This window comes from Sinocyclocheilus grahami, unplaced genomic scaffold (genome assembly GCF_001515645.1).
Source record: "Sinocyclocheilus grahami isolate Dianchi unplaced genomic scaffold, SAMN03320097.WGS_v1.1 scaffold79.1, whole genome shotgun sequence".
Taxonomy (NCBI): Eukaryota; Metazoa; Chordata; class Actinopteri; order Cypriniformes; family Cyprinidae; genus Sinocyclocheilus; species Sinocyclocheilus grahami.
The window spans coordinates 1,756,878-1,771,897 of NW_015505258.1; the positions used below are offsets into that span (position 1 = coordinate 1,756,878).

Sequence of the window (15,020 nt, forward strand, 5' to 3'; positions counted from 1 at the left end):
AATTAAAAATAAAATAAAAGCAAAAATCAATGTTTTAAAATGCAGAGCTAAAAATATCAAAGGTAAAATGTATGTAAAATAAAAAAAAATTAAAACAGCCAGAGTGCTACATGGAGACCAAAAAAAAAGTACAAATATGTATGTGTAACCTGAGATCATGTAAAAACCTAAAAAATAATAAAAAAAACATCAGCCTCTAAACTTTGCATATTAGTTAATAAAAACATTGATCTAATGGAAAATGTTTAATCTATGGAGGTTAAACAGGTTATGTATTCTTACACAGGTTATCTCTGATAAGAACTGCATTTGATAGGTATGAGATTACACCACATCCATTCCTAGACCTCTAGCCACTGCAGCCAGAGCTCTAACAGCCCCTGATGGCCCGGCAGGTTGGGCCACTTCTTCTGGATCCCCACTGACCTCAGTCACAGTGTTCAACACACAATACACAGATGTTTCATCGCCTTTTAATCCACTGCTGTCAGTTCCCTCCAGGAGCTCTGAGGTTGAAGAAGATGAGGAAGGAGAGGAGGGTGAGGAAGAATGCTGGGGAGTGCTATTGCCGCTGTCAGGATGCAGCATGGGTTCCTTGTAGTGACTGGTTGAACCAGAGACCTTGCGAGGGGTGCGCTTTTCAGCCATGTTTTTGATCAACTCTTCCGTAACCTCTACAGTCTCAAAACGCACCATGTTGAGCCGCAGATACCCATCCTCGTCTTTCTTGTACCTGTTCAACAAGCAATTTTTAATACGTGAAGGCAAATTAATAGCTCAGAAGCAACTGATTACATTTTAAGATACTATTAATTGCATACCTAAAACGGGAATGTCCAGATGGCCATTTGAGTTGATGCTTCTTTCGAAGATGGAGGGTGAGTGTGTAACACCAAGAGAAGGTCTTGTCACAAAGGTGACATTTATACCTTGGAACCATGTTGTCCTGTTGCAGACAGTTTTCATACATGTTATTTTATGACATTACTAATAGTTAACTAAAAAAAAAAAAAAAAACATTACTCAAAATAAACTGTAAACTTTTATATATATTTATATAACTCCAACTAATCGTCAGTGCATCATTTTTATTTTAACTTGATGTACTAAAATAACTAAAACTGAATTAAAAATTAAATTAAAAAGTACAGATATTTACAAATAAAATGTAAACAAATAAAACAAAACTTAAAATACTAGCTACAACAGCATCTCCATCATGATACAAAAAAAACACCTTTACTATGTGTATATAAAACTACTAATATTTTTGTATGTGTAAAAGGCAGTTTACACAATTGATCACATCAACACTAACATGAAAAACGTAAAAAATAAAAAAAAAAATTTTTTAAATAATTAAAAAATATATATAAATGAAAAAGTGTAAATAAATAAAAATGCAAAGCTTATTATTAAAGGAATTTAATCAGTAAAAAAGTTTTTGAGCAGTACAAGCGCATAAACTTGAAATTATATTAAAAAAAAAAGTGCATTGCCAACATGATTCAGTCTTTGCACAGTCAAGATCAGTAAACAATTCTATCACACTAGTTTGATAGTTCGGTATAGATGTGTCAGAATTATTTTCTGTAATAATCAACATTTAAACTCAAATGCTAGGAGTACAGCTCAACTCAAAAACGTTCCTTTAAATATGAATCATGGCTGAGGTTACTGCACCCTCTGCTGGCTGACCTCATGTACTCGTTTATAGTGCTGGTTCATGGTGTGGGCCATGCGTGAAGAGTATCCACAGCCCTCTACTGTGCAGTGGTATGCTGCTCCCTCATTGTGAGTTTCCATATGTCTCCGCAGATCATGCTGGTTCTTGAAGCTAAAGGTAAGGAGATAAACCATAAAATGTAAGCAATATATTCTTCAGTACTTCATTGAGTGTATGTGGACAGTGCGAAAACTCTCGGCAGCCACCTGCTCTCACAGAAGTCACACGGGAAGGGCCTCTCATCGCAGTGACGGAATTTGATATGGATCTTCAAGGTGGAAAGGGACGTGCATGTCATGTCACAGAGAGGACATTTTATATGATTCACTGCAAAAAAAGAAAGAAGAAACTCCGATATCTTTATAGGTGTAAAAGACACTTAATATTCAGTAACATTATGAATTTGAATGCACGGACACTGCTGAATGAGAACAAAACTAAACTGAGCTGAATAAAGACACTATTAATACTGTTATTTTCGATCTGGTTTATAAAGCAATATTGTTTTTTTTTTTTACTATGGAAAAACAAACTCACCTGCACCGTGAATGACCTGAGGGCAAGTACTAAGTACATTTTCAGCAAATTGTCACTTTTTGGGTCAAAGTAAAACAGAAGACAGCATGCTACAATACTAACATCACAGTGCTGCCACTGACAGACGAACCCCTCAGAGACATCTGGGACTAGACTGCTGCTGTGAAGATCCTGAGTGCAACTAGGCAGTTCAGGGTGGGATTCAAGGAGCTGAGTCCCAATGTATTTCAGCTTGCTGTGGAAGATGTGGAAATGGGCATGAGCGATCAGCTCGCTTTGGCTTCCCATCGCCAGGAACTCACAGCCCCTCCACAGACACGGATAATCCTCTATAACAGACATGATGTCAAACACAACCATCTTAATATATGAACTGCCTACAATTTACATAAAATTAAAATGTTGCCACAGACATTGCATTAAAGATCTGCCTTATTCATCTACTTATGCATGCATTACAATATCCTACCCAGTTCCTCCATGGCCTCTCCCTCCCCAAGATGCTCCTTCAGATGCAGAGACATATGCTCACTCAACTCCTCCATGCTTTGACTCTTGAAAGTGCATGATGCCCACTCGCATGCCACCACTATTTTAGAGACATTTTTTCTTTTTGCCATCTTAACCTTTGAGAAAGCATACAACTACACAAATGAGACTTCTGAATACTGAGGATATTGCATTTGGCAATGACATCCCTCTAAACGTGTTTTTAAAACAGCTATAAGACGTCAGCTCGTGCGATGTAAACAAACGTGTATTAACTCGTAATCTCAACAAGGTCGAGTGCTGGTTGTTTGCTTCACTGTACACAAGCTAACAGATCTCAAAACAATAACCTGATACTGCCAGAGAGGTTATGAATGATTAAATTCACTTACTCTGATGTTAAAGAGTCAGCTGCTTTGAGGATCACTTCCTAGTTCCGTTTTATTAACCGGTCGAGGCTCAGAAGCGCGCGCGAACATTCAGGCATTAATGTAAAGGAAAATTCATAGTCTTAAAATATATTGAGCAACTGGACTCTGTTCTGTAAAGCTGCTTCGCTGTTTGGGAAATTCAATTACCTTAAAGTCAGCATGAAATCAAAATGGACTTTATTTACTTTACTAGCGTACATTGCTAGTAATGATGTGAACAATTAAACTAAAAAAGTTAATCCGCTGAAAAAAATGGTGTGTCTTCGTAATCTTTAATCAAAGTCTGAACATTTACTTCCGCTCATGTGCGTTGGGCGGATGAGGAGACAGACAGGAACGCGGGTAACTTGTTTGTTTGGGAGGATGGAGAAGGTCGTGACGTATTTCCGTCTTACAGACAAAATAAAAGCCTTGCTGAAACTTTCTGCTGACATGGGCAATTTCAGAAAGACGAAAGTAAATATAGTTTTACAACTGTGTGGAAGTGAATTAACAATATATGTTAACGCCTATGGGGCAGAACAAGAAGAAACATATATTATACAGTTATTAGGCTAGTATTATTGGAGCTCGTAAACATAAAATGAAATGATATACTTTTGTTATTGGTATTATGTTAACATGAATATAATCAATAGTTATCATTTTTATTGGTTTTATTTAAGCCTGTGTTTCAAAATAGAAAAACAATTGGGGGGAAATGCACTCAAAATAGCAGCACTCGCAATAACCACTGGAGGGCACGTGAGGACATGTTTTCAAATATTCAAAAAATGGATGATAAGGTAGGCTGAATTCATTATAATCTTCATTCAAATATGATGAGAAGTAGCTGGATTTAAGAATGTGAAATGTTTATGCTGTTCTCTGACTTTAGAGCTGTGCTGTTGTACATTTCAGTGAGTTATACATGAACAGTTTCATTTATGCTTTTGACATTTTTACTAGAAAGCTACCTTGTCCCATATTGTTCATGTTCACTATACCACACCCAAACAGTATTCGTGCAGTAACTTGAAATAGTCAGCACTATGCAGAGCCTGAGACTTGAATTATTTATAGAATTTTGTGAGGACGACTGAGTCGCTGGGAGTCCACTGCATCTGCAATGTTTGTTTTTTTCTCTTACATTGAAGGCCAGCAGCACCACCATCCTGAATTGTGTTTAAAGTGTAAGATGCTTCTAGTTTTATTAATAGCATTACATAAATGAGTTTATTTTGTCTCCTTAAAAAAATTTTGTGTGTCAGTTTTTCTCTAGTATGCTTCATTCATATCTAAAAAAAATTTTTTTCAGATATGAATGCCAATTTTTTCATAACTAAAACAATACACTAATATATATTTCCTGTTCTATTCATTTTCTATTAAGAACTTGGTGCCGACATCAGCCTTGATGCCATATCATTCAGTGTAAATGTGCACACATGCACACTGTGTTTCCATGTTTGATGGGGACTTTCCATAGACGTAATGATTTTTATACTGTACAAACTGTATGTTCTATATTTTAGTATATTTTATTCCTAACAAACACAAACTTCACTGAAAACTTGATGCATTTTTACAAAAATATCAGGGTTTGCTATCCTTGAGGGGACATTTTTTCCCCAAAACGAACCTTAACCACATACTCGATAGATAGATAAATAGATAGATAGATATGTATGCTTTAATTGTTCTGTTCTATCAAAAATGTGTTGCATGAGACCATTTTCCATTAAAAACATGTCTTGAGAATGATCAACCTCAAGAGTTTAAAGTAACAAACCACATCACCCGTGTATTGCTTTAATGATTTTAATCAGTTTCATTCAATGCAAGCTCACAACACAAGCACATCACACTTAGAATTACCACTTGGACATCTGATGGCCCTATGTTACTCAATATACAGGCACTACTGTTATGGAAAGCATAGCTTGAGGATAGCACCTAGAATGGTGTGCACAGCATGTGTAGGACAACCCAGGAGGAGCTCGGGACCAAGAGGCTGTAGATTTACACTGAGGGGGCTCTCACCCCTCCAGACCAGATCAGGTCAGAATGATGATTAACATACAGATGACTATGAAGGGCATGCTTCTGTCTGTCAATCACATGGACCTCAGCTGTATGCTTAGCAGCATTCTTCCCAAGTCAATCATCCATTTTACAGCATACGCAAGGAATGCAGGCAGTTTTAGGTTTACATCAGCAAATTCTCTTATTACATAGCATGATGCATATGAGAGCACATTTGAACATTGCTTTATTGAGAGAAGAGCAAGCTAAGCGTAAATAGGTCTCCATAGCATATTGCTCTACACTACAAGGTAACAATAACACTTTAAGAGAGACCATGCCTCAATTTGTTTAAAAATGACTGGCACTGGCGTCGAAAGAAATGAAATACTCAAAAAGTAAAGCTGGATTGTGTTCATTTGTTAAACATGATGCTCTTGTGCACTCGTAAGGCTCCTAACTGCTAATTTCAGGTGTCACGCAATCTTTAAACATGCCGTTTGAGATGTTAAGACGTTCATGTGTTCGTTGTTGATTGTTTGTGAGGAATACAACATTGTTATAATCCAACTGTGTGGTGACAAATATTACATCTTAGTGTTTGAGCAATGCTATTGGTGCATCTAATTAGAGTGGTCCATATACTTTAAATGAAGTCCATATCACATTAGATTGCTTGAAAGAAAAGACCATTATTGTTTGCAGTAAATATCCTTCAATGCAAGATAAAGCAAAAACCTTATCTTATATAATAAGGCATATGGCCATTTGCTCAGAGGCAGCATGCAACAAGGATTCGTGAATCATCTTTGCCACAGAGAAAGCTATTGATGTATATAGAAAGGGAGCAGAAGCAGGGCAAAAGCAAAGATAGATTCATTATAGACCGGACAGTGGCCACACAGTCAAGACAAATCAAGCAGACGAGCCTTGATCCACTACAATACGTAGGTAACGACACCATCAGAGTCGGGCCATTAGAGTAAGGTCATGAACAAGGGGATGAGAGTCCTCTATTCCGTATTATAGCCTCCTCAACCCCCCCCAAACACAAAAGTGCACTTAATCTTTTGCCTCGGCTAGTCTGTTGATCATTTCTTTGCTTTTCTTGGTGACGCCTCCCTCTGGCTTTGGCTCCTGGTTGCTCTCTGAGGTTTTCTTCTTGGCAGCTTGACTCCCAGCGATTGGCTTCTCCTTTGCTTTTTTCACTGTTTTGCTATGGCTTGTTGTCTTTTTTGGCTTGGAAAGTGATATATTATGCCTCTCCACCTACAGGAACAAAAATTGGGACATTTGGTGCATTATTTCAAACTGCAAAACAACACACATGAATAAATGTCTATTATATATTTAAAGGCACAATATGTAATTTTCGCCGCTAGAGGGCGCGCATTCAAAATAAACAAAGAGATAAAGACGTAGTTTGATGACGCTGTGACTGAGTGTGGAATCATGGGAGTTGTCGTCTTCATCCCCACAGCCGATGCAATCCGACGGGACTTGGGCAGAAATCATGTTCATGGATGAGCTAATGATTTATTAACGTAGTAGAATGAAGCAGGGTGAGGCTGAAAGCCCTTGAAGCGAAACGAGGCTATTGAACGAGCGCGACACACGGCTCGAAAGCAGCAGAGCTTTTATTATGCCACAGTCGACCACTTCCGCTCCTTCTGGTCATGCGTATGTGGGGAAAAAAGCAGCGCTGTTTTATCATACTAGATACATTTGAAAGTTCTGTTATAATGCTTCTCTGTGCGGTTGTCACCGGTCTATTAAAACGCACAACATATTAAAGCGTGTTTGGTGTTTCCATGTTTTCTACAAAACAAAACCAGAAATCGAGGGGCTATGATGTCATTGGCAGGCAACACAATGACACTATAGACACGGTCCGTGTCACTAGTTAAAATTGTTTAAGCATTCTTCAAAACATTTGGGATAATGTAAGTACACAAGTCAGCAAAATATATAACACTATTCTAGTGGTTTTTGGATATTTTAATAAAAAAATCTTACATATTGTGCCTTTAACTGTCATATATATTATATAATATTGTATATTTAACTGTTCCTGTTTGTTTTTAAAAATAAACATAAAAATAAAAGTGCTTTATTAATTTTACCATATACACTACAATTCTACAATTTGGGGTCAGTAATATTTATTTATTTATTGAAAGACTTTTATTCTGCAAGGACACATTAAATTGATCAAAAGTGACTTGTACGAAAGAATTCTATTTTGAATAAATGCTGCTCTTTTGAACTTTCTATTCATCAAATAATCCTGAAAAAATATATATAATGGAAAAAGTATATCATTAGAATGATTTCCGAAGGATCATGTGACAACTAAGACTGGAGCTAATGGCTGCTGAAAATTCAGCTTTGCATCACAGGAATAAATTACATTTTAAATAGAAATCAATTACTTTGAATAATAATAATATTTTACAATATTACTGTTTTTATCTGTATTTTTGATCAAATAAATGCAACCTTAGTGGGCATAAGAGACTTCAAAAACATAAAACAATATTACAGACTCCAAGTTTTTGAACAGCAGTGTAGTGTAGTTTGTCATTTTTACCCACAAACCTTTATGGTAAGCACTCAGACCTTCTGAGCGCCATACACTTAGAAAACAAATAAATAAACAGGAAAAGTGTGTAATTTACAGTAGAAACACAATCACTGGCCCTCCAGTGCAAACTGTACATTTAAAATGATTTCAATAAAATAATTCTGAAAATGTGAATCATGTTTCAATTAGTATTGTGGCATCCAAGTTAGTATCTCATGACAGAAATACGTGTTAGGATGTGATTTTCGGGCCTTATTCAATGTGCTAAATGCAGATGATATGTTTAAAACAAAAGGTGATTTGTTCTGCATACTCAAATAAAGAGATACAGGTAGTTTTCGATGACAGCTTGGATCTAAGCCAAGTCCTTTAAAGCAAGCTATCAAAATGTGTCACAAAGGTTTATATATAACATATATAATATGTGACTCTTTTAACTTTACTTTCCAATTATGGAAGATTTAAGCTATTTTGCAAGGTTTCCATATTCTAACAATGCTTTAAGAAAATGCCTTGCACAAAAGCATGATCGCAGTGATCAATGTGAGCTTAGTTTTGATACTAATGGCGTGCAGCCCTATTAGTATCTTTTGGCACTTCTGCTCCAAGTTTCTGAAGCCAGTAACCTTGCGGAAATCATTTGTATTCAGTTACAGTGGAAGCCAAATAGAGCCCCTCTTGATAGTGAAGATACTATTGTTCCATGCAAAAAAAATAAAAAATAGCATAGTGTTCAGCAAATCCTCATTGTGAAGAGGATTTAATCAGATTCGGCCCCACTGAGGATCTCCGTGATGGTGCAGCTGTATGGTGAAATATTCTAGATCCATGCTGTCCAAAAGAATCACTGAACACACCTGACTACAGAACAGAGCTGCTGTCACTGTCAGAACAGTCCTATGAGAGTGAGAGAGGGAGGGGCTACATCAACACATTACTTGCACATCAACACTAGAAAACTCTTGTTTCAACATATTTGCTTTTACATTGAAAGGAGTGATTTGACCAAAAATGAAAATTCTAATATTGATTCATCCTCAAGTCATTCCAAACCCGTATTACTTTCTTCTGTGGAAGACAAATAAAGAAATTCTGAAGAATGTACTATTCAGAACAGAAACCTTAATCTAGAAATCTTAATTCTTTACTTATTTTTTTAAATGTTCTAATTAAAGAGATAAGATTTTGAGTAAGAATGTTTCTGTAAAAAAGCCTCTGATGTCCGATCCATGAACAAATTGTCACTTCACCAAAAATTGAAAATGTACACACTCATAGGCCATCCATGATTTAAACCTTTTTTTTTTATTGGAACAGATCTGGAGCAATTTCTAAGTTTCTTACAAATGCACAGCTTTTCACTTCACAAGACATTGATGGACTGGAGTGGTGTGAATTACTTGTGGGTTATTGTGATGTTTTTATCAGCTGTGTGGACTCTCATTCTGACGGCACCCATTCACTGCACAGCATCCATTGGTGAGGAAGTGATGTCATGCTAAATTTTTAAAATCTGTTCTGATGAAGAAACAAACATCTTGGATGGCCTGAGGACGAGTACATTTTTAGCACATTTTTATTACATTTTTAAACTGCATGGCAAATAGCAACCAAAACAATTCTTCAAAATGTCTTCTAAGAAAATAAGTCATGCAGTCATTGTTATTAAGTAAAACTATTAAAAATTGTTTTCATTAATTAACTAAATAAAAGGAAAATATTCTATGAAAAATTTCAACATAAATAAATGAGAAATTCTGCATCGGCAACTAACTAAAAAAAAAAAAAAGTTTGGATTGAAGTACTAAAATTACTAAAACTAAAATTGAAACAAAAGTTAAAATAAAATAGCTATATAGAAATATATGTTTTTTTTACTAATAAAAATGACAAGCACATAAAATTAGACTCAAATCTGAAAACATGAAAACTAACTATAACAGATTACAAATAATACTAAAACAACACTGCATGGAATGTAATTTTATTTTATAGTATTTTTATAGTTTTATTTTATTTTTCCAATATATATATATATATAAAAACACAAAAACTAATAATAATAATGACAAGCACACAAAATTACTTAGACTAAAATCTGTAAACATGAAAATAACTATAATCGTTTACAAATAAAAATAACACTGCATGGAATGAACTGTCCTTTTAAGACTTTTTCTATCTCAGAACTGATAGCACTAGACCGACAGATGTTGGAGCCCTATATTAATAAAATATTCCAGAAAAATTCATACTCTTGCATTACAATTTCATGACTCACAGTGTAATTAAGTTTCTAATGATTACCCTCATATCTGAAATTATTCATTTAATCATTTTGGTAATAAAACAGGGCAATATAGCTCAACAAATTGTGTGATCGGTCATAAACTGGTGACCTGAGAAAGCATCCTACCTTGCTGGAGTCTTTGCTTGGTTCACTGTACAGGCTTCGTATCCGACGGCGCTCCAACAGCTTGTTATCTGTGGCCTGAGGTTTGACCTGCTCTCCTTTAAAGGTGGCACTGTAACTGGTCTCCAGGCTGGTCTTCTCCTCTGCTAGAAGTTTGTACTGAGATTTCGCTTTGATGGGTTTCACTTGTTTGACATCTCTGTAAGCCTTAAACTCCGTCCTAGAGAAACAAAGAGATTTTGTAAATTAATCTTAGGCTTAAATAATTATACATATAATCAAAAATTGTTTGTGGTTCATTAAAGACCAAAACCAATAACCTGGCAAACAAATCAGAACCATGTGGCAATATGCTTTATTTAGATGGCATCTAATGTTGAGGCTCTGACCTATTTAAATCGAGGAAAGTCAATATTCAGCATAATTACTCAACCAAAACAGACGCCTTGTAAAGAAATCAGGGCAAACTAATTGGGGCATTGAGGTGCATCTGTTGTATTACAGCTTTATGCAGAGTCAGTGTGCACAAAATGATCTGCAAACTCAAGAATGACTCAACATATTTTGGGGTAGACACCCACAGAGAGGAAATTACACTGGTGACTTGATATTTTTCAAAGACTGGATCTAAATCTTTCCCTCTATCTTGTGCGTAGATAAGGTTCACTGATCTTTTGTTTCAGAGGCTACATTAGCTGCAGTGATCTGATATACTGAACCATAGTTTAATGTCAGAATAGAAAAGTACCCAGTAATCAGATTGGTGGATAATCAATGAGGGTTTTTATGACCAGATCTAAGTTTGGTTCCCCTTCAGATCTAGAATATACAGAATTAAAGCCCCCAAAAAGGGAGCTGATTTTGGGTAAATTTTCAGTTTTATAATTTCATGGTAATTAGGAAATATTTGTCTGCTAATATGTATGGGTTTTATGAGTTTTAAGAACCGATGATGACACAGCTGAAATGAGCATATACTGACTGTTTAAATGGCGATGTAGAAAACAGGATTACAAATAAAGTTGCTGATAAAATAATGCAGATACATAATGCAATTAAATGAACGCAAAAGAATGATGCACACAAATCTCCTGAAATTAAAAGAACAGCTGTTTTACATCATATTTAGTTTTTACTTAAAGTTAATGTAAAAGGGATTATTTAATCAATAGACAAGGGCATTGTTGGCAGATGTTAAAAATTACACATTGCTGCTAACTGATGAATGCACAGTATATGGCTCTGCTCCTATAGGTTCTTTTTTTGCAACATACATACATACATGCATACATAAATAAATAAATAATACTTCCCAGAATGTTGCAGGGAGTTTTTGTGACAAACTAAAGAAAACATATAGGCCTACATATAGTATTTTATTCGTTTTATTTTATATATCCATAAACTAAGTTTACCAGGATGTTCTGGGAACCAAAAATTGTTATTTGGGAATCAGCCAATCCCAATAATCTTAAAACGGCTAGATATTGTCCAATTAATATTTTCATTCTAATATATGTTTCTTTAAAATGGCATGTTATTAACTGCATAAAAATGAAGCAGATGTGTAATATATTTAGCCTACCTATATGAACTTCCAGATGTGACTTCCTCCTTAATCTGCCTGTTGAGAGCATCTGCAGCCGACCTCTTCTTTCCCTCCACTGCAGCATCTTGCTCCATTTTGATCCCCTCTGACACATGCTCTTCTTTGTCTACCTTCTTTCTCCTTTCTTTACTCTCTTTTTCGTGCTGTTTTTCTTCAATCTCACATTTTTCCACACCGGTATCAACCTCAGCAGCGGCCTGCTCCTGTTTGGAGAACTTGCTCTCGGCCTTACAGGGTGCAGCAGGAGTGGGTTGTTTGGGAATCCACGGATGATCTCCTTTTTTCGGAATGGGCCACGGTTTATAATCTTTCTGGTACTGAGTCACGTTGCTGAAAGGGGCCTTTGATGGCTGAAACTCGTTTCTGGGTTTGCAGCTTCGTTCCGGACGCACACTCCAGGCTTTGAAATCCTCGCGCATCACAGAAGCGCCTGACCCGTCTTGGGATGATGATGCTGCGGCATCAGCGGCGGCGTGAGTCGCTCCGGTCGACGCCTCCTGGTGAGCGCTATGGGCAGGCTGGGATTCTGTGACGACCGGCTTCTGTGATGTTAATGGCTTGGGTTGAGGGTGCAGATGTTGCACCTCGGCCACATCTGAATACTTCGTGAAAACCAAAGGCACTGCAATGTCACCTTTGTCAAACTCACTCCAGAAGCGGTTGATGCAGCAAGCCCTGGTAATACAGGGCCATGCCATGATTGATAACGACGAGGCGAAGGCTTGAATCTAAAGAGAAACGATTCAGAAATGTGGACCACAACGCATAAAGTATTTTTAAAAAATCAGAACAGCGATGCTATTTCCTTTAAATGTCCCTTCTGATGAAAGAAATCCTTCCAGTGTGTTGAAATTCCCTGTATCTTAGCGAACGCGCTTGCGCACTTCCCTCAGCAGAGTAATTTCGATGTGCTTGTTTTCTCTCAGTTGCAAATGTAAATTAAAGATTTCTTTATAGAAAAGACACCTTCATTGGCAGCTGTATGACTAGACACCGCGCCGGCTCCCGTGTTTCCTCGGAAAACGCTCGTGGTCTGCGGAGTGAACTATCACCTGCAGCCGTCAGCGTCTGGGCAGCATCGGGTGGAGACGCCGCTCGTTTAACCATTTCAAGACTGACACACATCCACATCCACCCACTGCTTCACCATTTCTGCCTGCAAACGCTAGGCTACATGATTCTGGGACTTGTTGATCTGAAAACCGGCTCATTACATAGGCAACATTTATGACATTTAAGGGTCTAAAAAGAGTTGTTGGTGTATTTCAGAGTTGTCAACTAGGCCTATAAAACATGACATAATACAGATACAGCTGCCATATTTAAAACATCTATTATTGATGTATTATTGAGACGCACGGTCTTATAAAATTATGAGTACATACAGTGGGTACGGAAAGTATTCAGACCCCCTTAAATTTTTTCACTCTTTGTTATATTGCAGCCATTTGCTAAAATCATTTAAGTTGTTTTTTTTTCCTCATTAATGTACACACAGCACCCCCATATTGACAGAAAAACACAATAGGACAATAGGCTGTGCTCTACAACTAAGTACTGAATGATTATTACAAAATTGAATTGAATCAATTATTAAAAATTATTCTTATTAATAGTTATTAAATGGCACACATTTAAAAAAAGAAAAAAAAACTTATACAAAGACATATCATTCCCACACTTGCATATACAAAATATGTCCTACATACTATATAAAATTATTGTTTGCAACTTTCTATTAGGTGGTATATATATGCTCTAGTTTGTTTCACTGCACTTCCACATCTGTGAATGCATGTATGGTTTTGAAATTTGGGGTGAATATCGGACCCAGCCTGCATGAATGAATTGCTACACCCACTTTTCTTTCGTTCTTTTCATTCTTACATGTGTACAACATACCATCTAGTGGTGCCTGCAGTGATGGCAGTATGTGTTGCATGTGCATGTGTGTTACATTGTGTAACCCATACCATGGGGTGGGGCACAGTTAGCCCAGTGCAGATATCCGGTGATGCTGCCAGTGCTCTGCATCTAACTGACATTGCATCCACAATGCATGACCAAACTGGAAAGTAATGCCTTACCCCAATTAAAATATCATGTCAGAAATTCCAGAAGCAGAGTTCAAAGTGGCAAAAAAAAACTGATATCAGAAACCTTAGCGCAAGCCTTTCTAATGGTGTTTTTGCATGAGAGGATATACAATGTTTGGCCTGCTGTTCAGTGTCCTCAGATTTCCACTCTTTTGCCTTTTCCTTAGTGGGATGAAAAGTATGTATGGCAAGTGTACATTTTCCTGTTTTTTTGTGCTTTAAATTCACACGTATGTGGATACAAACCTTCTTGAATCTATATGAAATATTTGCAGCAGCTCCTTGGTGAATTAATGTTTTGTACGCCCTCTTTAATCAATCTTTTTATTATAATTAAACCCACCCATCTACAGACACCATAGTAGTTTAAAATGACATGATTTTTATAGTAAAATATATACTTGCAAATGCTGCTCTCTTGAGGACCAAAGAGGAATTGACTCTAAATATAAAGAGCAACAGATGTTATGCACTATAATGTTTATCCCTTTTCAGTTTATTTTAAGCATTTGCATTGCAAAAGGGTTTTATTGCATTTACCAAATACTTACAAAAAATTAATAAAGAATGCATGAAATAAACTGGCATGGTGATCTTGCCAAAGCCATGGTGCTCACAAAATATAACTATTTTGGTTGCATTTAAAGAGTTTATTTGCAAAAACAGATAACTCCGTTTTTTACATTTTCAAAAATCATGTTTTTTTTATTATGTTATGTTTTTATTGTGTTAGTTAGCAGTATTTTTTACTTATTTTTTAACTTAATCAAAATAACCCAACTACAGTTTGATTGACATTAATTGGAATGCAATGCAGTTTTGAAAATGGTTAAAAACAGAGTTTATCTGAACTCTTCAATTATTTACCGCATTGTGTAAAAAAAACAAAACAATAGAAGGCAGAATGTGTCTGCATCAGGCTGTGCATCTTTTGTATTTTCATGCAAAACAGTGTTAAGTTGGATATACTGGAGCAAGACTAAAACAAATCTGGTTAAACAGGTTGCTATTACCACCAATATTGATGCATGAAGTTCTTCATTTTCATAGTAATAAATGCATTACCAGGGAGTAAATAGCAACAGTTAAGGTTTCATTTGTTGACACTGGATAAATACATTAGTTTAGATT

At 36.3% G+C, this 15,020-nt stretch overlaps 2 protein-coding genes across 3 annotated transcripts; both read right to left on the reverse strand.

Annotated features, from left to right (window-relative positions):
* Window positions 1–103: 103 nt before the first annotated feature.
* Window positions 104–3,509, reverse strand: LOC107586312 (histone H4 transcription factor). The gene is given in 7 exon segments (XM_071582386.1): window positions 104–733; window positions 822–946; window positions 1,699–1,837; window positions 1,933–2,173; window positions 2,245–2,592; window positions 2,733–2,889; window positions 3,145–3,509. Coding segments are annotated over 6 exon segments (1,413 nt in total). The 5' UTR covers window positions 2,884–2,889; window positions 3,145–3,509; the 3' UTR covers window positions 104–324.
* Window positions 3,510–5,012: 1,503 nt separating this feature from the next.
* Window positions 5,013–12,885, reverse strand: map6b (microtubule-associated protein 6b). Of its 2 annotated transcripts, XM_016273554.1 has the most exons (4): window positions 11,770–12,885; window positions 10,188–10,404; window positions 8,629–8,668; window positions 6,380–6,456 (listed from the first exon to the last, which is right to left on the reverse strand). In XM_016273554.1, the coding sequence occupies exons 1-3, from the start codon at window positions 12,489–12,491 to the stop codon at window positions 8,633–8,635; spliced, it is 975 nt and encodes a 324-aa protein (XP_016129040.1). In that variant the 5' UTR covers window positions 12,492–12,885; the 3' UTR covers window positions 6,380–6,456; window positions 8,629–8,632. The 2 variants fall into 2 exon arrangements, with proteins under 2 accessions (XP_016129039.1, XP_016129040.1); XM_016273553.1 differs by lacking the exon at window positions 8,629–8,668 and having other exon boundaries at window positions 5,013–6,456.
* Window positions 12,886–15,020: the final 2,135 nt, after the last annotated feature.

Bases quoted from the DNA above. Each gene is read 5' to 3' on its own strand.
- map6b (XM_016273553.1), bottom strand. From the start codon at position 12,491: ATGGCATGGCCCTGTATTACCAGGGCTTGCTGCATCAACCGCTTCTGG. The intron at 10,405-11,769 runs GTAGGCTAAATA...TTGTTTCTCTAG, and splicing joins ACATCTGGAAGTTCATATAG to GACGGAGTTTAAGGCTTACA. The intron at 6,457-10,187 runs GTAGGATGCTTT...TTGTTCCTGTAG, and splicing joins CAAGCAAAGACTCCAGCAAG to GTGGAGAGGCATAATATATC.